Source organism: Lissotriton vulgaris, chromosome 6 (genome assembly GCF_964263255.1).
Source record: "Lissotriton vulgaris chromosome 6, aLisVul1.2, whole genome shotgun sequence".
Taxonomy (NCBI): Eukaryota; Metazoa; Chordata; class Amphibia; order Caudata; family Salamandridae; genus Lissotriton; species Lissotriton vulgaris.
In genome coordinates, this window is record NC_141694.1 from 271332585 (window position 1) to 271359990 (window position 27406).

At 44.6% G+C, this 27406-nt stretch overlaps 1 protein-coding gene across 2 annotated transcripts in view; it reads left to right on the forward strand.

The window, feature by feature from the left end:
- The window catches only part of SMC6 (structural maintenance of chromosomes 6), a 602788-nt gene that overhangs the window by 32844 nt on the left and 542538 nt on the right, over positions 1–27406 (forward strand). For both annotated transcript variants that reach the window (XM_086926302.1, XM_086926303.1), the window contains exons 4-6: positions 2902–3007; positions 21600–21736; positions 26824–26885. In XM_086926302.1, the coding sequence (XP_086782428.1) occupies positions 2902–3007; positions 21600–21736; positions 26824–26885 (305 nt within the window). The remainder of the gene's footprint in view (positions 1–2901; positions 3008–21599; positions 21737–26823; positions 26886–27406) is intronic.

The following is a 27406-nucleotide window of genomic DNA, read 5'->3' on the forward strand; positions in this document are numbered from 1 at the left end:
GTTTACCTCTGACCTTAACAAGGAAAGACGCTCACTCAGACTCGCTGAAAGAACGTGGAGACATCACCCCTCCCCTGCCCATCTTATCCTCCTTAGAAACGCTAGAACCACATACAAAAAACACATCTTCTCTGAAAAGACTTCCTTCTTCCGAACACAGCTCTCCCGGGTTAAGAACCATCCCAGAGAAACATTGTCACAAAACAAACTTCCAACCCCCCCCCCCCCCCCCCCCCCCCCCCCCCCCAAGCCTCCAGGTCTCCACCGATAAATGTGTTGAAATTGCAAACTTCTTCAGTGAAAAAATTGCCAAATTTGATAAATCCTTCCTGATTACACAGTCCCCCTCAACACCCCACTGTCCTCCTGACGCGTCCCTAATTCCACTTTCCCTCCTACCCCTCACTCCGTTCCTTTCCCTCTCCTCACACACCCTACCGGAAGATTCCCCCACAGAACCTCGGCTCAAAAACAATGCCTCTTGGCATAATTTCAAACCTGTCTCAGAACTAGAAGTCTTGAACATCATATCCAAACTAAAACCATCTTCTCATACAAAAGATCCACTTCATTCCTCCCTCGTCCACGAAGTTAAGCACATCATAGCCCCTTACTGGACCAATATCATCAATGCCTCACTTTCCACAGGGTGCGTCCCAGTTTCCCTCCAACTTGGCCAGATCACACCCATCCCTAAAAACCCCAAAGCCGACCCTAATGACCCCAATAACCTCCGCCCCATCTCTAACCTCCCCTTTCTCTCCAAAGCCCTTGAAAAATGTGCCCTTCTCCAATTAGATTCACACATTGACTCCATGAACCTACTTGACACTCTTCAATCTGGCTTCCGCAAAGGGTGCAGCACAGAAACAGCATTCGTTAATGTAGTTGATGATATCCACTTCGCCCTAGATAAGGGAGAGCATACTCATTCTTCTTGATCTTTCCACTGCTTTTGACACAGTAAACCACTCAACCCTTATTAAGGTACTTCCAACACAAAACCCAACAAGTTAAAATTCAAAACCACCTCTCCTGTCCCACACCTGTCTCCCTTGGTGTCCCCCAAGGATCAATTCTCTCTCCCGCACTTTTCAACCTCTTCATGGAACCCCTGACCCTCATACTCAAACAAACCGGAATACATTACCACCTATATGCAGATGACACCCAACTGTACTATAAAATTAAATCACACACCAATTTTCTCCACCTCCACTCCACGCTGATCAAAATTCAAGCTTGGTTCTACTCCAATCACCTTAAGCTCAACCCCAGCAAGACCGAAATAATCCTCTTCACTCCTAAAAACAATTCTCTCCCCATTCAGTCTTGGATCTCTGACCTCAATGCCCTCAACTGCTCCCTTTCCCTAGCTGAATCAGTTAAATCTCTTGGCATCACCATCAACAGAGAGTTAACGCTCCATGCCCATATAAAAAACTCGTCTAAGGGAGCTCTTCACAACTCCGGCATCTTAAAAAAATCAAACCATTTATACCTGCTGAAGATTTCAAATTGATTGTCCAATCTTTAGTCATCTCGAAAATTGACTACGGAAATGCGTTGATCGCCGGAACTCCCAAAATTCACCTTACCCCCCTCAAATCCGTCCTTAACTTAGCGGCTAGGCTCACAACAAACTGCAAACGCTTCGATCACATATCACCGACCCTCAAGACCCTTAAATGGCTCCCTGTTGAAGGACGTTCCTCCTATAAAATAGCCTGCATTACACATAAAGCCTTCTACCAAAAAACCACCTTACCTCTCAAACTCAAGAAAGCAGGTTGCGCCCGACAGCTGAGAAGCGCAAACTCTCTTCTCCTCATCCCCCGCTTCTAAAAAAACAAACCTCAAAATCCTGCTCCATCTCTGGAAAAGCCCCCGCCATCTGGAATGCCCTGCCTAAAAACCTACAAGAAAACCCCTCCTATCTCAATTTCAAAAAAGACCGTAAAACACACATGCTCAACAAATACTGGGGCTCTTAATCCCCCTTGTACTGCACATTCTACACTCTCCCTCTCCCCTATCTTCCTTTCCCCCACTCACTACATCCCCCATTCTCCTCCCATTTTCTATCTCCTACCTTAAACCTCTCCCCAAACTATTTATGCCCGGCTAATTTAATCTTAGAGTAAACCCCTCCAAACCTAATCCACTCTCCACACTTCAACCTCTTTTCAACCTTCAACTCCACCCCATCATAACCCTTCACCCTTATCTTTACAACTCCATTCAACTCGCATCTCACCCTATCCATGAATCATACCTTAGCCTGTTTAAACTAACCTCGTTGTATGCTCACAGTATACTGTTTATGTTACGACATCCTCTTAATGTTTTATCTTTCTGATGATCATCCCTTAACTGATCTCTCCAATAACTTTTATGTTCATTTTGTTATCTCTGTATATTTTCATTGATTGCTTGTTTTGATACACTTGTTCTGTTATTCTTGTGACTATTCAGACCTACAATGTTAAGCGCTCTGATACCCTTTGGGTGAAGCCAGCGCTATACAAAACTTAAATAAATAAATACAATTGTTTACTATTGCCTCTATTGTAGAATACTACATAAGTGTACGACTTATTCAGGTAATACGCCGTTAAGGACCATTGATATCTATTTTGGTTGTGTGCACATTGCCTTAACAATATATTCTTCTATGATGGGCAACTGTTTACATAACTTGCACTTTGCATATAAAACACAGAACTATTCACATTGGCCTCTGTGCTGGGCTCCCATACGAGCTCTTTGCTTCATATTGATTGCCATACACTCTTGCCCAGCAGCAGGTTTCCACGCACTATGAAACTGGTGTTTCAGATCTTTTGGATCATAAACATTTACAAATATTTACACTATTTTATGTAAATGTTCTTTTTTCAGGCGGTAAGAGTGCGGTTTTGACAGCCTTGATTGTTGGCCTTGGTGGGAAGGCTACAACAACTAACAGAGGTTCCTCCTTGAAAGGATTTGTGAAAGATGGCCAGACGTAAGTGTAATATCTTGATTTGTTCATGTATGGGAGTTGGTAGAGAGGTCTGTTGTAAGAACAGTACAACAAACATATTTTCTTCCTTTTCTGGGGATTGATTACCTTTTATTCAATGCTTACCTGGAGCTCTTCTTCAAATCTATTAGGCAGAGTATTTCGAGAATGTAAACAATGGCCCTTTATTTACATGTTTGCATGAAATTCACTGTACATATGCTTGTGAAAAATGGTTCGTGATTCTACTTAGATTTCACTGGCCTGCGAGAACAAAGCATTAAACTAGGCTCCCTACACTAGATGAAGTTAGTTTAAGTCATTGCGAAAGTAAGTACAGAGTGACTTGAGAGCATTCATGTTGGCTGCTGCGTGTGATTCTGAATTGCATGTTTTAACAATGTTTATTTAGGAGTTTTGATGGCATTGTGTCATCGTCTGGACACTTCAGAATGTTTTGTTGTCCAAGAGCAAATAAATCCAAAATACTCCAAACAGATGCAAGATGTAACATGATGGTGGTGCCCTACTTCAACTCAGTTGATAGTCTGACCATCTACTATCACATTCCCTCCCCTGTCTTTCCACTTTCATTGTGTTACTCTTTCTAATCCTGTAGCGTTAGTACTTCTATTTTTATTATCCTCCAAAGTTTGTTACTGCTGGAAGACCATGAACAAGTTATTTAATTTTCCCTTTTACTGCAACAAGGATTCTGCTTTTTTACTTTAGATCACCATTTAAAAGAAGATATATATTTTTATTATCCGTTTTGAATAACACACGTTATTCAAAACACAGTGGAGCGGTGTAATCAATCCCGAAGTTCTACAGTGTAGACGTGAGTCCCTTGCTCACTTTGCCACTGGATTCAAGCAAGCCCGGCTGAAGACGGCTGGAATGCCAGAAACCGGTCTCTGGGAAGCTTGATTCCGGTCCAGGGAAGACATGGCTTGGCAGTTCGGTCTGGACTGTTCCCATGAGGCACAGGGTCAGACTGATTTGCATATGGCCATGTCTGAACTGGGGTGGCGGAGTGAGCTAAAGAACGGTGATGGATTAAACCCAGATCAGTTGACTGGTGGTGTTTGTATTGTCAACGCTCCGTCCATCACCCCCTTTGGTTTTTCTTTGTTCGCCCTAAGTTGGCAGGGTATGCTCAGACGTGAGTCCCTTGCTCACTTTGCCACTGGATTCAAGCAAGCCTGGCTGAAGACGGCTGGAATGCCAGGAACCGGTCCTGGGAAGCTTGATTCCGGTCCAGGGAAGACATGGCTTGGCAGTTCGGGCTGGACTGTTCCCATGAGGCACAGGGTCAGACTGATTTGCATATGGCCATGTCTGAACTGGGGTGGCGGAGTGAGCTAAAGAACGGTGATGGATTAAACCCAGATCAGTTGACTGGTGGTGAGTGTTTGTATTGTCAACGCTCCGTCCATCACCCCTTTTGGTTTTTCTAGTATAGTAACACAATGATCATTTGACTGAAAGTCCACGCTAAAGACTGCACTATGCCCGCAAGAGATGTGACCCTCTCTGCTATCTTTCGAAAGTCTTCGCGGAAGAGGCCCAGATCTGTTGCAGTGGAGTTGATCGTGCTCTCCAATCTCTCCCCAGATGCATCAATCACAGATAGAGGTTTCTCACTTTTACTATCAATGTAAGTAAGACATGTTGCTGCCACTGAATCCCTGCTTGATCCCCTCTTGGTGGGCACTCGTGGAAGCATCTTCATTATTCCGCTGGTTGCGCCCCATGTTAGCCCCAAGAACAGGCATAAGAGCGCTGGCACTGAGCATGAAAGCAGGGTCTGGACAGACAGCATCCCCCCAGCAGAGATCCAATGTGGGGGAAAGCCCCCTAAAGTTATCCAATAGCAATCTGGCAGCACTCTACGTGACCAACAAGTCAGTGCTCCTGGATGTAAGGGGCCAAGAACAGGTCGGCCACCACCGGGCCTCAACACTGTAGATGTCAGTAATGTGTAAAGGAATGCCACACAAGACCCCACCAGCACACAGTAAAAGGGGGGGAGGGGGGGACCGTGGTTCAGGCTGAATGAAAGTGCCACGCGTTCAAGCAGGAGAGCCTGTAACCGCCAAAGCAGATGGCTACAGTTCAAGTTCTGGGGATGGGCGGGGTGCTCTCACCCCTCTGAGGGCATCTAAGCTGCTCCCTCCAATCCAGCGCAAGAATCAGGGCTGGCAGTTTATAAGATCCCATGCAACTAATGAGGGGCTCTGGGGGACGAAGACTTAATCCTTGCCAGCTCTTAGGACATCTCTGTAGTAGGAGGGCTGAGTGTGAAGCCGTTGCAGACCTTGCTTGTTAGGAAGATGCTCTGGCACAAACAGTCGGGCAAAGCAAGGAGGCTGTTAATATCAGCAACGATATGCCACAATCTAAAGTAAATAAGTAAGTACTTACTTACTTACTTACCATCTAAAGGAGTCGCCCGCCCTATTCCACCTCCAAATTTCAGCCACTGAAAGTCCTCCCAAGGGCACCTACTGGACGCGCCGGTACGGGAGCCTTTCCATAGCAGCTCCCCGACCAAAACGGAAGGCCTGCAGTGGCTGCTGAGGGACGCTGTCGGCGAGGAGCGCATGTTGGCTGCGTCCTCTGTCCATGCCGACAGTCGCCCTCGATTTTTAATCATCATCATCATCATATGTAAAAACGTTGACACCACAGCTAGGATATCAAATGATTACTCATTTGTTTAGCCTTTCTCCTATGCTTTTTGAAGGCGGTTCGTAATTTAATTTTGACGTCTTCCTCCTATTTTTTGTGGATGCCTCCTAAAATACTTAGCATTTCACCCTCTGATCATGTCTTACTTTTTGTGCTTCCTATTGGTCTCCTTCCCAGCTTATTTTTGGAGCCCAAATAAAGTGTTGTCTCATGTAGTACATGATTTTAATGATCATTGTCCTTTCTTTTATAATTATCAATGTTGTAACTGTATCAGCTATGTTAAAGTCTACTCTTGGTCGTTTTACGACTCAAACACTTAAATCTGGCTGCTGGACTTTTTCAGTGGTCTTTTTTTTTATTTTGACTTGTGTCAGCGAGGGTCATCTGTTGTGTCTCAAACAATAACAAGCATTCTCTAATCTTTCTCTCTATAACCTTGTCTAGCCGAATAGTTTTATAAAACTCATATTGTAAAGCAACCTGTAATCCTCAACTACTGTTTTCTTCTCCAAATCGTTGTTGCTCTTTCAGGTTATTTTTCCTTTTCTTCCTTCATTGCTTCTGACTTTGCTTGAAATGTTGTTTCTAAAACTGACAGTATTTGCATTGCATTACAACACGACCTTTGTGTTACATTTGAAATTCTCCAACACTATTTGACTTAATCTGGACTCCTAGGCTGATGTTTAATATGTTACTTGTCTCAAGTCTTCATTTCCTCTGTTCATCCTCTAATCGTTCTTGGTTACTTCAATCTATTTTGGTTTAATTCCTATCTTACTGTTCTGTTTAATGCCTCACTTTTGGCTTTTTGCCAACTTCTGAGGAATTTGTTAATGTTCTTTCATTCTTTGAGAAACCTTATTTCCCTTCTTCCATATCGATCCAAAATCTACGCTTCTAAAAAGCTTAATGATTTCTCAACTTCCTTGTTTTTAGGTCGAAGCCTGCATTGCAGGGCCTTGCCGTGCGGCAGGCAAAGAGATATTGTGAGCAGGGGATATCAGTATGGCGTGAAGCCACGCCCCTTTTTTCCATTGGTAGGCCTCTGGAAACGGAGGCCTGCCATTAGAAAAAGCTCCTGTTTAGCAGATTTGTCTGCTCTGGATCCCGCCTCTCGAGGATTCCATGACCTGCCTTACGGTAGCACGACAATATTTTTAGAAATATTGCCTTGACAACCACGAGGCAGGTCAGGGAGTCCTGGAGGGGCGGGATTCAATATCCTGTTCCCGCCCCTTTTTTTATTTTGTGTGCGTGCGTTGCCTCGTTCTCCTTGCTGGAAGGTCAGGAAGGAGGCATTGTAGTGGATGGACCCTCCTTGTTTTTAAACGAGTCAAGCCACTAAAAAAGGCAGAAAAAAGGTTGGAGTACAACAACTCATTTCCTGATTAACTGTGCTGCACCAAAGCTCCCAGCTCCGGATCTAATTCCAGAAGCTTTTAGTCACAGCCTGTGAGGAACGGTGACTGCCGCAGATGGAATTCGGGTTATGCCTGTCCTGTCTCACCCAGATCCTCCCCCTCCAGCATAGGGTGGCGCCCTACAAGCCAGAGCCAGTGAGCCTGCGTCACCGCCCGGTAACCTGATCCCCAGAGCCCTGCATTAGTGACAGCGTCGGGCACCGCCCTCAGCCGCACAGTCCTCCGCTCACACGGCTCTCTGCACTGACGCCAGTGTGCAGCGTTCCTACCTTAGCCTGCAGATACTGTGGGTAGTAGTGGGGGGTACATCTGCTGTTTCCACACTTTGCCCATGAAGATGGAATAGGAGCCTGCAGTGCAGGGAGGGCGCTCTGGTGCTTTCCAAACTGCTCTCTGCTGCCTGGGTGCCGTTCCTTCTGCTGGCTCCGGCTCAACCCAAGGCAGCACAGCTCCAGCTGTCTCTCCTTCGCCGCTACCAGCTCTGCCCTGCAAGCGGGAAGCACTGCCCGGTGCCCTCTCGGCGGCAGACTGATCCTGCAGGCAGACGATCAATAAACTCTTTCAAACTGCAAGCGGCGACAGGCGGCGGAGAGCAGGGCTGGCGGCTGCTGGCACGGGAGGGAGGCAGAGCGTGGGAGGGAAGGAGGAGTGGCCATTTTAATTCCAAGCCCAGCAGGGCTGAGGTGTGTGTGTTTGTGTGTGTGCGCTGCAGGCTCAGCGCTTATAATTTACCGGGAGCTGTCTCAGTAATTACCTACATGTTTGAATACCCAGCCAGACCCACAAGCTGTTCTACGGCCTCAAAACTCACAGAGACAAAAGGGAGTAGGGATTTAAGAAAGTATGAGATGGTGTTTCTTGTATTTAAATCCATGCACGGGCTTTTACAGAAGCAAACGTACTAAAACGGGGCATACTGCTAAAGAATGGGGTATATATAGTCTGTCTGCCATGAGACACATTATTCTCTACCAGAATGTGTGTGCAGGAGAAGGGAAATACGCGCGAATTGCAACTCTGCATGTATTTGTTACTATAATAATAATATTGGCACTGCTATTGTTAACCACACACAACATATGTATAACAAAGTAGCAGGAGACACAGAAGGCTGTACCCATACAAATCGCGACTCCAGCAATGTTTGGATTTCTGGACATCTGTTGTTTTACTTGACAGGGCCAAAGGCAAGGGGTGAACATTAATTATACTGGATTTGGGTATTGACAATCCAATTTTTTTTAGGTCGTGCCTGAGACAGGGCATTCGCTGTTGCTTGCAAGGCATTGAGGTTACTTACAGGGGGCTTAGAGGCCGCCCATTGCTGGTTGGCTTCATTTTTAGGTCTCGCGCCTAGCGTTGCAGTGCGCAGCAGTGCTCGTGCAGCGCGAGACTTCATGTGAACAGAAAAAGGGCTTTGGCAAGTTGACCACATGCTCGTGCGTGTGGTTTTGTTTTCCTTGCAGGCTACTGGGCGTTGCTTGCGTCTTTCTAACAAAGACAGCACGCAATTGGGCAAATGCGGGTGCATCTCCTGCATTTGCCCCGCCCACGGCCTATTGGTGTCTGTTATCCGCAAGGCTGACATCTAATGCAAAACAGATGTCTTGCTGTGGCGTGCTTGTTCTGCTTACAAAGGCTGCACGACGTGCGCAGTCGGGACAGGGGCTTTGTGAATGGCGGCGCTTATTATTTTTTGCATCACGCTTTCACTCAAACTGAAATCGTGATGCAAAAAATAAATTCAGACCCTCCTGTCCGCTTGTTTTTAACTGCCCTGGCCTGTATTTTTAGGTCCAGGTTGATAAAGATATTCTAGCCAGCCGAGTAGGCGGCCATCTATCTATCCCTCTCTGAAACATATACCTAACAAGCAAACCTAAAGAAAACAGCTCAACATGATTTGAGACCGGCTTGTATGGGTTTCAGGCGCTTTAGGATAGCAGATAATTATCATGTTTACAAAAAAAAACCCTGACACTTTTACACCACTGCTTTTTCACCTCCCAGTGCGTGGCTGAACTTAACAGCAGCAAAAAAACTAAACAAACGGCTGGTACTTTATCTATGATAAGTATCGGCATAAAGTGGTAACTCTCCTGACTTACTTCGTGTTAGGCCGTCTGGGTATAATCCCAGCTCACACCGCTCTTCTGCCTTATGATCCTGGTCACAGAGCTCGTGCCTACGTCAGAGCGCACTTCCATGGTTTGTCGCCTCTTTGGTTTTGGCGCTTTCATTCTGGCTCGCTACATAAATAGGATGTCCCTTTTAAGTCGGTGTGATAGGGCGCGGTGAGCGGCGCGCTTGCTTCAGCCGAGGCTCGAGAAACGTGTGATCTTGTGCCAACCTGCTGCATCACTTTGACAGGTGGGTGGGTGGGTGCGTGCATGGACCAGGTACGGGTGACGCACGTCGCCACTGAGAGATGCTCCAAGTCTGGTTTCTAAGCTCCAGACCTGCTCAGGTGTTCATTGGTTTATTTAAAACAAAAAGAACAGGTGTCTGTCCTCTTGACGTTTGGCAAAAACCGAAGGCCGATCCAAGTTGTACAAAAAAGTCTCAACACATGCAATGCATTAATGTATTCGTTTCATCAATAACCAGGTAAAAAGTCTATCCTCGCTCTGAAAGAGTTGTACTAAAAAGGAGACGTTCTGACAACAGTGTGTGACTCCAAAACCGTGTCTGCTCACCTTAGCTGCAGAGATGTTTTCAGGCAGGGGCAGAGTGGGCCCTGGCCAAAGTGGGCACTGGCCCCAGCCCTTCAGGGGCCTCCTGATAGAACCAGCTCTGTTCTTGCCGTGATTACCTTGAATAACTCTTCACATGTTGTTTAAAATACTGTTTCCTTTAATGTATTTTTAACATGGGAGATGAATTGGAGTTTTTTTTTTCAGACATTTGACAGAAATGTTTGTTTTTTAACCCCATGCAGCATTCATATAAACATTTCCTTTTAGCTCAAAACAGGACCTCGCATATGAGAAATGGCGGGGGAGTTACAAAGAATGTTAGCAAACATTTTGTGAGTTGCTGCTGAATTAAAATATTAAAAACACACAGATTATCCCTGAATATTAGATGTAAATGCATTTAAAATCTGAACGAGTGTACCCATGCACTGTCAGGGACCTAAAGGAGGGCATGAAAGAGCTAAAATTTGATCATAAAGTTAAATCTGTTAGAAACAGGACCCCACACAATACGTTTGGCCCGGGGCCCCTGAAATCCTTGATGTCCCTGCTTAGCGGAGTTACAGGTGCACAGCTAAACAAAGGCTTACCAGGATGGTGTGCAATACAGACTGGGATTTCAAACAAATCTGTTTAAACCATTTAAAGAAATGCAAAGCCTTTATACCAACAAGCATTTGCAATGCAATGGGTCTCGCATTTACAAAAGTTTGAGCTATTGGCATTGTAAATGACAAACCTTGTATTTATGCGTTGGTTTTGAAGACCAAAATAAATGGCTTTGTCATTTACAATGCCAATAGCTTAAACTCTCGCAAATGCGAGACCTATTGCATTTGAAATGCAGTAGGTCTCAAATTTACGCGAGTTTGAGCTATTGACATTGCAAATAACAATGACTTGTATTTTGTTTTGGTTTTTTAAACATAAATAAGACATTGTGATTTACAATGCTAGAAGCTTTAAATCGCGAGACCTATTGCATTGTAAATGCAAAAGGTCTCGTTATTAAATGCCAGTTAATTTCCATTATTAAATACCCACACAATTGCCCTTAAATTTTTTCCCCTCTTCCATATGCTTATTTTGATCTTTTTAGCATACTATAGCGCCTTACTATCTTATATACCCATACACAACTTCTTTTACACCTTTTTAGGTCGAGCTGGAGTTGCATCCGAAGGATGCTCCAGTTCGACAACTTTAGTCGTCCGTCTCGGGGGAATTAGGGACAGGAGGGTGCCACGCGCTTCTGCTGCTGGATTTGTCTGCGTGAATGCGCACGTCGGCTCTGTCCACATTCCCAGCAAGTCAGCCTAACGCACGTGCATGCACACAGACACACAGACACACAGACACACAGACACACAGACACACAGACACACAGACACACAGACACACAGACACACAGACACACAGACACACAGACACACAGACACACAGACAGACAGACAGACAGACAGACAGACAGACAGACAGACAGACAGACAGACAGACAGACACACAGACAGACACACAGACGCACACACAGACGCACACACAGACGCACACACAGACGCACACACAGACGCACACACAGACGCACACACAGACGCACACACAGACGCACAGACAGACGCACAGACAGACGCACAGACAGACGCACAGACAGACGCACAGACAGACGCACAGACAGACGCACAGACAGACGCACAGACAGACGCACAGACAGACGCACAGACAGACGCACAGACAGACGCACAGACAGACGCACAGACAGACGCACAGACAGACGCACAGACAGACGCACAGACAGACGCACAGACAGACGCACAGACAGACGCACAGACAGACGCACAGACAGACGCACAGACAGACGCACAGACAGACGCACAGACAGACGCACAGACAGACGCACACACAGACGCACACACAGACAGACGCACAGACAGACAGACGCACACACAGACAGACGCACACACAGACAGACGCACAGACAGACAGACGCACAGACAGACAGACGCACAGACAGACAGACGCACAGACAGACGCACACACAGACAGACGCACACACAGACAGACGCACACACAGACAGACGCACACACAGACAGACGCACACACAGACAGACGCACACACAGACAGACGCACAGACAGACAGACGCACAGACAGACGCACAGACAGACGCACACAGACCGACACACACACACAAACCCTTACACACAAACACTTACACACAAACACTTACACACACACACACACAAGCAGGCACCCAGACGCAGGCACACACACACAGGCAACCCCCTCTCCCCTCCCCTCTCTTACCTAACTGGGCTTCGGGCTTCTCGGGAGCCTCGCAGAGCACTCGAGCTCCTTTGTCATTCCAGCAAGAAGCGGGGCTCTCCCCTTAGGCTTGGGGGTCCCGCAGTCTCCCCGCTGGTCTTAGCCCGGGCCCCCTCCTGGGTCCCGGGACTTCAGGTACGGTACGGCACTTCGCTGTCGCTCCGGGCTCGCGCTCCGACAAAAAAACTTTTAAATGTTGCGCATGCGCAGGCTGCCCCCGCCCTCCCACTCCTCCCAGCCCGGATACTAAGCTTGTTATTATAGACGCGAAGAGCTGCGATGTTGCTGTTACTGGTGTCCTCGATGTGTATGTTTGTGTCAGGTGAGTCACGAGTTCATTTCTTTCTTATTGAAGTTTATTGAAACACTTCTTTTATTAGAAAAAACCGATTGTTTTCTGTGGGTGGAAGCGGCCTATTCCCTGGGCAATCGTCAGTCAGCCATCACATCAAGGAGGAAAAAAAACATTTGTTCATTTATTTTTTTGCTACCCTTGCATATACGCTGCAAAATGCGTCTATGATATCTTAGGTTAAGTAACTACAAATGTCTAATAAGACGAGAAGTTGTTTTCAGAATCGATAACAAGATTATCTCACTGTCCCCTCCAGCAAAACCTGCCCTGAGCGTGTGAGATTAGAAAGGCACAATAAACATCAGAAGCATCAAGCAGCTGGGTCTGTCACGGGTGACAGGAGACAGACAGGACAGCGGTGCCTGACGTGTCGCTGCTCACCTGAGCTAAAGACGCACGTGCGTGATGCAGAAGAGAAACAACTGAAAACACGTGGCAGATGATCAGGGCAATCCTTTATAAACCCACTCCCAGAATAACATCCCCGCACCCTGCGGGTTGCACCGTCACTGCCTTTCATTAGTCACCTACTCTAACATCACCTCACCACCAATGTAATCAGAAAGTCGTAATGTGACTGCGGGTTGCTTCACAGCTTCGTGGACGACCGCTCTAGCGGTTATGCCACATCCTCTTGGAGCCCCCACTCCCAGACAGACTTTGAGGGTGAAGGTAATAGGTGGCTGACCCCCACCCTTGCGAAAGACCCGGTGCTTGGGGGAGAGGGGCTACCCCCGCGGTAGGGTCCTTGCATTCAGCGTCAGTAGCGCATCTCTTCTCCAAACCACTCCTACTCCCCCACTCACCCTCCCTCTGCACCCCACCCCCGGCCTCAGGGATGACAGGTACCCTCCTACTGGTTACCTTGGACGCTGCGTCCCACTCCCCTATTTATCTGCCCTTCTCTCCTTGGCTCCTTCCCGCCTTCAGTGCCTGTTGCTTCCTGCAGCCCCTCGCTCCACAGAGAGCTACTGGTACCCGCACACAGCCTGCACGCGAGGAGAAGATGCGGTGCAGGACATCATCATTTCCGAACTCGACGCCGTTTTAAGACGAGGACCAGCATGGAGGTGGACCCAATATTCGTGTCTAAGTTGCACCCGGCAGTGGATTACACAGATATCTCAGGCAATGTGGGAGCATGTATGATGAGAGCTCGCACGGTCGCACCCTCTTCCTGGGAAGTGCTGGTTTAAGTTTGCTCGTCGCCGGACGTGTTGCAGTCCCACTGCCGGGCAGCAGATTTTAGTGGTTTTCATGTCTTCTGCTTGAGGCTGTCTTGGGTGCAGAAATAAAACTGTACCCTATGGCCAAGCTCTTCCTCCTTCTCCTCCTCACAGCGCTTCAAAGCCAAAAGACAGCAGGGGTTGAGACCACCGCCCGCTGGCAGCATGCTGTGTGGGAGCGTTGCCCTCGCCCTTTTCAGCCTGGGACTTGTTGTTTAAATGTAAGTCCTTTCATATCAAGCCGTGTGCTTCCAGCCTGCAGGCGGCTGCACCACTCTGCGACCAGACGTTTGAAGCCCATGTTTTGGGCTAAGCAGTACCACGTCACATTTAAACACAGCCACGTTAATTGGAAATGGATAATACAAAAGAATGCGTCTTGTGACCCTAGAACTGGAAGTACAGACGATTCAAGAGCTTCTAAGGGGTTTATAATCCTGCAGTGCCGGTCTAAATCTAGCTGCTATGAAGTGCAGGTGCGTCATTCATGCTGAAGTAACCAGGGCCTTCCACACATTGGACACTGCGCTGCCTCACACACACTGCGCTGCCTCACACACACTGCGCTGCCTCACACACACTGCGCTGCCTCACACACACTGCGCTGCCTCACACACACACTGCGCTGCCACACACACACACTGCGCTGCCTCACATACACACTGCGCTGCCTCACATACACACTGCGCTGCCGCACATACACACTGCCCTCCCTCACACACACACTGCCTTCCCTCACACACACACACTGTGGTGCCTCACACACACTGCGCTGCCTCACACACACACACTGCGCTGCCTCACACACACACTGCGCTGCCTCACACACACACTGCGCTGCCTCACACACACACTGCGCTGCCTCACACACACACACTGCGCTGCCTCACACATACACTGCGCTGCCTCACACACACACTGCGCTGCCTCACACACACACACTGCGCTGCCTCACACACACACACTGCGCTGCCTCACACACACACTGCGCTGCCTCACACACACACTGCGATGCCTCACACACACACTGCGCTGCCTCACACACACACTGCGCTGCCTCACACACACACACTGGGCTGCCTCACACACACTGGGCTGCCTCACACACACACTGCGCTGCCTCACACACACACACACACTGCGCTGCCTCACACACACACTGCGCTGCCTCACACACACACTGCGCTGCCTCACACACACACACACACTGCGCTGCCTCACACACACACTGCGCTGCCTCACACACACACTGCGCTGCCTCACACACACACTGCGCTGCCTCACACACACACTGCGTCGCCTCACACACACACTGCGTCGCCTCACACACACTGCGTCGCCTCACACACACACTGCGTCGCCTCACACACACACTGCGCCGCCTCACACACACACTGCGCCTCCTCACACACACACACTGCGCCTCCTCACACACACACACAGCGCCGCCTCACACACACACACTGCGCCGCCTCACACACACACACTGCGCTGCCTCACACACTGCGCTGCCTCACACACTGCACTGCCTCACACACTGTGCTGCCTCACACACTCTGCACTGCCACATAATTACACAGCTCTCAATGCAACATACACTACAAATACCACTCAGTGCCACATAATTATATGCGACATAATTACACTGCACTCAATGCAACATACACTACAAATACCGCTCACTGCCACATAATTACACATCACATAATTACTCTACTGAATGCAACCCACACTCCACACAATACCACTCAGTGCCACAAATTTACACACAACACAATTCCACTCTACTGAATACAACATACACTCCACACAATACCACTCAATGCCACACAATTACACACCACATAATTACACTGGACTCAATGCAACATTCACTCCAAATCCCACTCACTGCCACATAAGTACACTCTACTGAATGCAACACACACTCCACACAATACCACTCAGTGTCACATAATATGCTACATAATTACACTGCACTCAATGCAACATACACTCCAAACAATACCACTCGGTGCCATATAATTATATGCTACGTAATTACACTGCACTCAATGCAACATGCACTCCAAATACCACTCAGTGCCACATAATTACTCTACTGAATACAACATACACTCCCCATATTACCACTCAGTCCCACATAATTACACCCCATATAATTACTCTTCTCAATGCAACGTAAATACACTCCACCTAATACCTCTTAGTGCCGTATAATTACACACCTCATACTTACACTACTCATACTTACACTACTCAATGCTACTTAATGCAACATAAATACACTCTATCTATCGCCGTCACTGTATCTATCTATCACCCTCACTCTATCTATCTATTGCTTTGCCACAGCATCGCTCAGCACCACCACAGCATCACTCATGGGAAATACAACATCACTAGGCGCTACCACAGCATCACTGAACGCCACAGCATCACTCGTCGCCACCACAACATCACTCAGCGCCACCACAGCATCAATCTGTGCAACCATTCAACAACTGGTTCAAATATGCTCAAGCTTTATTACAAATGTCACAAAAAGATGTTAATATTTCACTTCTGTTCTTGGATTTTCGTTACAAGAAAATACAATTTACATAATCTTCACAAATTTTTTTAACAAAAGTTTAAGCTATTGCTATTATAAATTACAATAACTTTTATTTAAGTATTAATTATTAAAAAATGTAAAAGCCATTGTTATTTGAAATATCAATACATCTAAGTCACGTAAATACAACACATATTGCATTACAAATGCTATAAGTGTCACATTTGCGAAAGTTAAAACTATTGGCATTGTAAACGACAAAACTATTAAGTTTGCTATTTTCAAAACCAACACATAAATAAAAAATGTGTAATTTACAATGCCAATAGCTCAAACTTTCCTAATACGAGACCTATTGCATTGCAAATGCTTGTTTTTATTGTTCCCAATGTATTTTTTAGCTCTACTATATCTTAAATAGGCTGCCCCAAGGCCCCCCCTATAATCCTACAAACACTCTGTATTACCAGGGGGCTGCCGATAACCTTATACTGTACACATTATTACACTACAGTTTTTGCTTGCGCAACATTGCTTACTAACTTTTTGCCTTTTATGCCCCTTTATACACTTCAAATATAATAAGCATCTATCTTTCCAACTAAATTACCAGCTTTTTGCATGCTGTACAAAATGTTTCCCTATTATTTCTGCTTACAGAAAATTCCTTATTATACTATTTTTTTATATGCACTGCTTAAAGCCTAAAAAGGCAACTAAACAAGCAGTTACAAGTAAAGTCATCTTGCACAACAAAACACATTATAAATAAATTGGTACAGCAATTGCAGTACCACCAACCTATATTTCTCATACGTTCATTCCTACATATTACTATATTTTATCATAATACAAGCACACACAATCCCACTCTATAAACTTTCCTCCACTTTGCTGAACTTAATACCACTACACGCTAAACTACTCAACTCCACTACACTCCATAATAATTTCCTCTACTCTATACTACACCACTGAACTGTACCACACTACACTCTACAGGTCTACATCAACAAAATTCGAGCTAGTAATGTTGCATCAATATTTGCTACGCCAAAAACTCAAACTTTTACTAATGCGAGACCTATTGCATTGCAAATGCTTGTTCTATAAAGACACCATCTTAGTTTTCCTCCTTTACAATCCTGTGCTGCCCTGGTTTACATCTTTTTGTAGTTTATTTGTTGGAGTATCCTTCTGTTCTGTATATTGTTTTCTAAAATGACTTTTCCAGGTTTTGCCTGAGACTAGTTTTACTTATATTTCTGTAACCAATGTTTCTGCATTTTAAAACATTTCCATTCTGCACCTCACCCTATTCACTGTGGCCCTGTTTTTCATCCTCTGTTCTTCCCACTTCATTCTTCTAAACTGGCATTATATATATTATTTTCGCTTTGAGGCCCATTTATAGGACGAGTCAAAAAGACTGCATGTGCTGTCTTTTTTTAGGCATATTGTGGCTTACCAAGAACCTAGAGGAGCTTGGAGCTCACCCATTCCTTGCCATTTGTTGTCTTTCCTTGTCCCTCTCATTTGTCTGTTTTTTAGGTCTCAGCCTGGAAAAAAAGCAGCGCATACTCTGCTCTGCCATGCAGAGGACCTTTTGGACTCGAGAATATTCCAGCGTGCACGCGGGGAGACAAACAAGACAAAAGATGTGCACGGGGGATTAGATGCTTTACTGGCAGCGTGACACTCCGGGGAGTTTGGCGAAAAGCAGTGCATGCTCTGCTCTGCCATGCAGAATACCTTTTGGAATCAATAAGATTCCAGCGTGCACGCGGGGTGACAAACAAGACAAAAGATGTGCACGCGGGGATTGGATGCATTACTGGTGGCCTGACACTCGGGGGACTTTTTTTTTTCCGCCACCAGTAAAGCCAGTCCCCCGTTGCACTTCTTCTATCCGCCCTGTAAAAAGACTGCGGTTGTTTTACAAGGATTAGCAAGGATCAAAGACTTCCTATCTAGAAGTCTTAGTCCCTGCTTACCATCATTGAGTGAAAATGCCACATTACACTAGTTTGTCCAACAAAAACTGTACTTGAGTGGGATGTTTCTGATGACAAGGAGCTGATCTAGATCTTTCTTTTTTAAATTTCCAAATCAATAAATGCTAATTGAGGAAAGTGAAAGGTCTTGTTTGCTGGTGCTATGTGTATTGTGCCCGGACTCGCAGCTACTGCTCTTCCAACACGCAAATTGTGCACATTGTGGAAAGATGCATCCGCTGTTTGTCATTTGTTCAAATATTTACATCCTGTCTTTGGCACCGAGCAGCTGAAAGAACTCTGTTCACACTGAAATCAAACAATAGCAAAAGTTATGTATAAATAGATAGATGAAGGCCCATTTCTGCCACATCGATGCTCGAACTAGGCTTAAAATGGAACACAATGAAAATACATAAATAATCATCACGTTTGTTTAGAAATAGGTATCCAATTTTTTTTAATGATATGTGGATAACGTTTGCAAAATGACACTTAGTTTGAGAAATACATTCCAGTGATCCTGCAAATATCTCTGCAAGAGTATAACTCACCAAGAAAAATCACCGTGGCTACCGGGTTGACTAGAAAATGTCTCTCTGCATGACGTGTTGTAATTAAACCAATCTCCTGCAGGTTATAAAACAAGCAAACGTTTGAATTAAGCAAAATAATGAAAACTTGCACTTTTAATGGTAGTCCTTCAATGTTTATGGTATGTTTACTACTCTCGCTCTACTACTCTCGCTCTACTACTCTCTCTCTACTACTCACTCTCTACTACTCACTCTCTACTACTCACTCTCTACTACTCACTCTCTACTACTCACTCTACTACTCTCTGCTACTCACTTTCTAATACTCACTCTCTACTACTCACTCTACTACTCTCTGCTGCTCTCTACTACTCACTCTCTACTACTCTCTACTACTTTACTACTTTACTACTCTCTACTCTACTACTCTCTACTACTCACTCTCTACTACTCACTCTCTACTACTCACTCTCTACTACTCTCTACTACGCACTCTCTACTACTCTCTACTACGCACTCTCTACTACTCTCTACTACTCACTCTCTACTACTCTCTACTACGCACTCTCTACTACTCTCTACTACTCACTCTCTACTACTCTCTACTACGCACTCTCTACTACTCACTAAAACTCACTCTCTACTACTCACTCTCTACTACTCTCCGCTGCTCACTACTGCTCACACTGGAGGAGGAGTGTAGCTCAATGGTTAGAGCGGCAGACCCGGATGCAGAGTTCTGGCCAGGGACCAGGGTTCGATTCCCGCCTCAGCGGGGTCTCTGGCACAGTTTCCTCGGACCTGTTAATTCTCGCCTCGGACCTATTCTAATCACGGGCCCCATTCTGCAACTCTGGGCAACAGCTTGCTTAGCCTCCACACCGGTTCCAACAGCGCTAAGGATGCCTGGCTTCACCCTGGGGGTGCCAAGGAGTGGACACTTCACAGGGAAAGCCAGGAGGGATTCCACAGCGGTATGAGTATCAGCGCCAGGAAGCCGAATAGGCGACACCGCAAGGTGACCGTCTGGTGACAGTGCGCTCTATAAGTACCATGACATTTACATTTACACTCTACTACTCTCTACTACTTTACCACTCTCTACTCTACTACTCACTTTCTACTACTCACTCTACTACTCACACTCTGCCACTTTGCCTCTTTGATCTCTGCCCTCCTGACCTGCTTTTAGCTGTTTGTTGTGTTTAACGTTGTCAGACTGTCAAACAAAGCGCTGGGACACTCCTCTGAGTAGCCGAGCGCTATAAAAGTCACAAAATAACATAACATAACACTCAACTACTCACTCTCTACTACTCACACTCTACTAACTCTCCATTACTCTCTACTACTCACTCTCTACTATTCTCTACTCCTCACTCTCTACTAAACTACTCACTCTACTATTTACTCTCTACTACTCTCTACTACTCACTCTCTACTACTCTACAGATCTACTACTCTCTAGTACTCACTCTCTACTAATCACTCTACTACTCACTCTTTACTCTCTACTACTCTACTCTCTACTACTCTACTACTCACTCTCTACTATCTCTACTACTCTGTACTCTACTACTCCCTCTCTACTACGCAACTACTCACTCTCTACTACTCACTCTACTTCTCTCTACTACTCACTCTACTACTCTCTACTACTCACTCTCTACTACTCTCTACTACACTCTAATACTCCCTCTCTACTACTCACCTACTCACTCTACTACTCTACTACTCTCTGCTACTCGCTCTCTAGTACGCTCTACTACACTCTCTACTACTCTCTTCTGCTCACTCTACTACTCACTCTACTACTCTCTAACACTCATTCTCTACTACTCACTCTCTACCTCTCACTCTACCCCTCTCTCTACCTCTACACATCTCACTACCTCTACTTGCTCACATTTGCATATATATATATATATATATATATATATATATATATATATATATATATATATATATATATATATATATATTTTTATATATACTTGTGTGTATATATATTTATATATATATCTATACATATTTATATATATATATATATATATACATCGGCATTTCTATATAAATACAAATATAAATGCATGCATACATATACATACATATGCATCTTATGTACATGAAAAAAGTTTGAAAAACACTAATCAAAGCTAAAAAGCCACCTAATTACAAACAGAATTGCTTTAACTTAAACGAGGGCGAGACCTATTACATGTTCAATGCTTGTTACTTGTGTCCTAGCTTGTCAGTCTGGGGATTGTTCCTCTCTTGGAGCACCGCCTCGTCATGATTTTTTTGATTGGTTGGCGTCACTGCTTTCTTTTCAAGCACTATTTTGGTGGAGTAGAGTGGCTCAGAGGCGGCAGAGCCCGAAGCAGAGGTCGGCCCGGGACCAGGGTTCAATTCCTGACGTGGCAGGGTGTTGGGCCAATGTCAGCGGGCTCGATAAATCTCGCCTTCGGTGCCACTATAACCATGGGTCCCACTCTGCAACTCTGGGCAGTAGCTTGCTTAAGCTCCACAAACGGCCCCATCAACGCCGGGGATGCCTGGCATCACCTTGGGGGTGCCCAATAGGGACCATCTCACAGGGAAAACCAGGACAGGTTCCCCAGCATTATACAGCGCCAGGAAACCTACGGGTAGCAGTGCGCTTTACAAGCTCAAATACATTTACATTTACAAATACATTTACCCCCACTCCCCGAGATTGTTTTTGCGCCCCTTCCGTGTTGCTTCGGATAAACGACTATTCATTTAGTGACTGGTACTTTTCTTTAAGTTCCGCAGATGTTTCGATTACCTTACGAAATCGAGGAGAAGATGCATTTAAACCTGACGTGTACGGGGAGTCTATAATTATACAGCAACATATTACTGTGGAGGGGAATCGTAGCTATAAACTGAAAAGTAAAACAGGTGAGAAGTCCTTATTTTTTTATTCACTAATTTATCCTTGAATAGTAAAGTTATGGTCTCGGATAGCATGTACAAGGGCATGCACATTATGTCAATTAAAGTGCCCTGCACGGTTTACTCCATTTCTATCACTGACTTTGAGCAAATGTGAGTTTGTTTTGTTCTATTATAGTTTCCTGATTTTTTTTCTTTTTTAATGTTGTAGAAAGGTATTTTTTTAACACCCTGTTCCGTACATTGAGGATATCTGATCCTATGAAATCAACACATAATAATACTAAGTTGCAAAGCCGATAGTCCTGGCCTTTGACAAAGCTTCATTACCTCAGGTCCTTACTAGATGCTCCTCTCGAGTAAAAAACAACTGCTTAAAGACTTTAACAAGGCTCCAGTGTCACACGACTTTATGAGATGTCACTGTCAAGTCCGATCGAACTGCAAGAAGTCTTCTCAAAACTGCAGTTCCTGAAATAGTTTACTAGAGGTCTGTATCAGTTTAGAATCAATTGTATGAAATGTTGTTGAGGGGGTGTGGCATCAACATAAAAACATGCATATACATTTTTGCTTCCTACTCTAATAATGTGTGCTTATTTTTATACGATAAATTAATATCCCAAGGTGGTTCTTGATGAGGAGTCGGTCTTGCAACTTTAAATACCTATCTTGATTACTGTGGATGTCCTATGCTTACAACCTAGTATACGTAGGTACTAGCAGTCTCTGGTAGTCAAGTGCTTTCATTCTTTTTCTTAGAAAACAATTTTTTGGACATATTTGCCACCAAAGAACAGTTTCTGATACTAATTAAAGTCGGCCTTGACAGAACTGTGCTGATCCTTAGCCCTGTGCTGTGTTAGGAAGCAGAATAGTGTCAATGTCCGTTGAGTATACCAATATGTAAAGACCTCTCTCAAAGGATCTTTTTATCCTTATGTATTTTACTCTAAATGTTATCTTGAAACTGGCAAGGAGTTCACAAACCTGTAGTGTCGCATGTTGTTACTAGATTTCCCTTTCAAGTCGGATGCGAAGCCTGAAAGTCCTTTAATAAAAGTGCAGAACTTTTAAGTGGTTCTTCCTCCCGAGTTAGATACAACTGAAGTCTTCACAAAGTTGCAGTACTGTACGTTGTTTCTATACGTTGCTGTTGCAAAAGCTTCACATAACCTTCACAAACCTTAGGGCTTATGGCTTCAACCTAAAATATACATATACGCATTTGTTACTTGAATTAATTCTTTGTTACTGGTTAAACACATTTGCAAAAATGCTCAATTAAGATGATGAGCTAATAGTGTAACTATCAATAAATGTTCTTATTACTGTTGAGCACTTGTGATAACGTAGTGTTTATATTTGCTAGCAGTTCTGGGTAAATTAAAGTGCTTCAACTTTTTTTTTAGCATACTGATTTTTGACTGGCACTATACATGTTTGGCAATATTCCACATGCTTATTTATAGTAAAGCCAGTCTGTGGGTGACCCACGGCCTTTGCTATTGTACGAAGAAGCAAATACGAGGAAGTAATAGTTATTTACTGTTCCATCACTGGGACTGGGGACTTCATGAGAATTCCAAGTTTAGAAGTCCTTGACGAAAGCTTCTACAGTCTGAGGTTTTGTGTTGTTTTCTAGCATAAAAGAGAATTTCTCCCATTTGTTTGATATCTGTGGCACTACATGCACAGATAACTGACCTTTTAGAAAAGCGGAAGGGTCGTTTATAGTACAAGCTATTAATATTCTTCCTGTCTTAGATGAGCCGGGAAATTATACCAAAAAGTATCCAATCTCTACTTTCTGCTGAAGTTAAGGGCTCATTAGTGGGTCACTTTTTAATTTATTGTAATCTCTCAAATTAGTCTTAATGTAGGAGTCAAAGGCTCAGATCAAAGGCTTAGAAATTAGCTAGATCTATTTGCAGGATGTTGAATCCCTGATCTCCTGCATTGACATTGGTAAAGATTAGACAGATGTCTCCAGATACTTTTCACTCTTAAGAAGTTCCTGGAAGTCATAAGTATATCTTTAGAAATGAAGGCTATGGTGGTCAGATGTTGTGCAGAAGACTTTCATTCACTTCTAGGGCACACCCCGCACAGGTTTGTGAAACTATTACAGATTTTCTGCCAGATGCCCCTTTTTAGGGGTTCTGCGCATGCCTTCGAAAACACTCATCAGTACAGAATGCACGGACTGTGCTTGGGCGTTTATGTAACACTACACTAATTGCATGGAGGTCAATAAAGGAAGACTGCTACTATTTTATGGTTATTTTGTATACATAGTGCGTGCTCCATAACTTGGTTGTGCATGCTCCTGAGAGGAGCAATACATGTACACACCTGTAGGTGCGGCATTACACTGATTTTACCTGGGTGGTTCATTTAGACAAAATTTCAGCAAGCGATCTGTGCTCTAATTATAATCTTTGAAAGTAGGTTCTTTTGTGCTTAGTCTTTTTAATACTGTTGTACAAGATTGTAACCAGGGCCACTGAAATTATGCAGTGCTACGCATACATTTTTTTCCCATCTAGATATGTATTTGCCATATAATCCCTCAGCTGCTGAATAATCTGCAGATTTTTCCCTCCCAAAACTTTTTAGTTTAGATTAATCAAAATTACTAAAAAATGTTGCGACTTGGGTTCTCATGCGGAGGAAGGCCCTTTACCAAGGTTATCTAGTCATATTTCTATTTCTTTTTTAGGTCTCGACTACGCAGCGCGCATAAGTTGCTTAGGCAAAAGAGACCTTTAGCTATCGGTTTGGCTTTTCAGCCAAAAAGGTGCATGTGTTCCATTGCCTTCAATGGCAATGCGTGCACGTCTGGCGATTCCCTTGCGGGAGCGAGTGCTGCCATATGGTAGCAATGATCGCTCTCTCAAGGGAATCGCGCAGCTCCCCCTCCTCCTCCCTGCTGCCTCCCCCTGCTGCCAGCAGCCTGCTGCGCTTGTGCTTGTTAACAATATTGTGGAATAGAACCAAATATGCCGTAGTTGTTCTTTGGGGCCAGACTACCCAAAACATCTGCCCCTGATTTTGAGGCTGAATCTTTCGTAAGGCAGTGCTCAGTCACTCTTACGTTGTAACACAACACTTACTATTGTGCTAAAATGACGGCATTAGCACAAGCATGGCTGATGGCATAATTGGGTCATGGTTCTTTCTAAAAATGCTGCTGTGTTTTTTCTAATGGCTCGGTGAATGCAAGTTGAACTGGGCCTTACTCCGCTGCTTATTACAATGTGTATGATGTGCTTAGTTTATGGAATCAACTTTGCCAAACTTTTTCTGTCTTCAGACTGTTTCCAAGTTGTAACTAAAACAAGGGGAGACAAAAGTTTTTTTTCCAAAACTGAAGATACAGAAAATGACTGCCAAGAGCAGCCAGCCAATTATGTAAATAGGCCGGAACATGCTGTGTCTGTTATTCCAGCTGAAAATACACAAAAGCTGGCAACCTCTGGGGAAATACACCCCCTCCCTCCTCCAGTCCTGTTGCTGTGGGAATGTGGGACTAGATCCTTGCAGTCTAAACCTACTGTGAGGCAGACTGCTCTGTACGCTGGGGGTGTGGGGGGGCAGCAGAGGGAAGACAGACTGTCCACTCCCGCTATGACAGGCGGTGGGGACTGGCAGAGCTCATAAAAACAGAAACAAAACAAACTGCTATGCTGCTTTCTTCATTGTTCATCGGAAAATAAGCTAGAAAGGATAATAGTTCATCACAAAATAAGCTAGAAAGGATAAGAAGTTCTTTCGGCATCATATATTACATTGGGAATTGTCTCCTTCTGCCATAAAAGTAGAGATTGCAATAGAGACGGGGCTAAATTAAGGCCACTGTAAACAAGCATTGACATAGCCAATAGGTCTCTCCTTTGAGACCTTATAAGTGTTTAGCCATGCAACAGTTGATGTTGTTGCACCAAGGATATAGTACTGCATAACATTATACTTATAAGGTCCCAAAGGCGAGACCTATTGGCTATGCCAATGCTTGTTGTATTTGGTTGTCAAACTGGTAGTAAGGGGGTGAAATCTTTGCTCAAACCAGTATAACCGTGTGTACATAATTTTGCCTTTTCTTGCTGCGTAATTTAGGCAACCCTGTTGCATAATCTGGTGCTTCCCCGCCATATAATTCTAGTGGCCCTGACTGTAAGCAACCCAATGTTATAATGGCTGAGTTTTTTCAAGCAGAAATAACTTTTTAGGTAAAAGTTACAATGCGGTTCATAGGGAGCATCTGGCTCCATCATTTGTGGCACCTGGAATAGACCTGTTTGTAGTCTTGGCCTGACCATCAAGTGGGGACCTACCCAAAATCAGTGGACAGTGGCAGAGAAGCACCTGTCTTTTTTCTGCTCTGGTGTTATGGGGACTACTTGGAAGACTGCTTGTTTAGAGTGCCGCAGGCAAGAGGGACGGTAACATTTCATCTTGGCCTCCAGATATGTAGATGCACAGCCTCCAGTCATATGAACAGGAGAACAGAATTGTGATGGTCTGCGCTTTGTCTCTGTATTGTAGCTATTGTGTGTCACCAGCTACAGCCTGCAGTATACTGGCTTCACAGCTCCCATAGAAGGCAGTCTGCAGGAGGCCATAGAGGTGCAGCTGATTTCCTTTGCTAGCTTGTTCTTGTCCCTTCCCATGCATTCTAAATTGCATGGGCAAAATGCCATTCCACATGATGACTGACAGTTGAGGAAGTGAATGGCCATCTTTAGAGACCAGGGGTTAACATGTGATTGATGTTGTGAGACAAAGCAATGGCTAAATTGGGATGATTCACTTGTCCTCTATGTGTTCATTTTCTTATTTATTTGAGCCCTGGCAGATAGAAGAGGCTGTATTGCAGTAAGATCTAAAAATGGAGCTCGGGCATATAGAATTATGAAGTACTTGTCAATGTTAGTGATGACAAAAAGGATTAGGAAGTGAATTTTCCCAATCAAGCAAGTAATGACAGTGAATGCCCATAATGGTGTCAATTACATCAAAATGCCAAGTTATTATCACCGGTATCAGGTTTTTTTCTGTTAACTTGTTTTGTTTTCTTATCTTTACTGTAGGGAGTATCATATCTTCCAAAAAAGAAGAACTTATTGCAGTGCTTGATCATTTCAACATTCAGGTGAACATGACTTATGCTAATTCAGATATATTCCAAAAGAAGCGTACATCTGGAAATCGTAAAACCTGTTTTGTTTACCCAGCGCACATGGCTGTACGTTTGTTAGCAACAGAAATATAGGAGTATGCAAACCAAGAGGAATATCATAAATACCTGTGAATAGTTTATGATCCTTTTTAGGCAATGTTATGTGTAGTTGTGCTGCAACAGGCAAGCATGTCTTAAGGTTTTTTGTCACTTCTCATTAAAACATGTCATATCTATATTATTTTTTATTTTATTTACCCAAGCTATCAGTATTCTTTCTTACTCTTCTATATATTGTGAACTAATTTCTTTCTGACTCCTGATGTCTTGTGTCCTGTATCACCTCCCTACTGGTGTGTGTTTTGAGGGGGGAACATCGTTTACAACGAAACGTTTACCACACACTACCATTACAAAGCAGGAATTACAACGACTTTCGCTGGAGGGCGCTGTTGGATAGGGAATAGTTTAATTATCTATCCAAGACCTTCCCT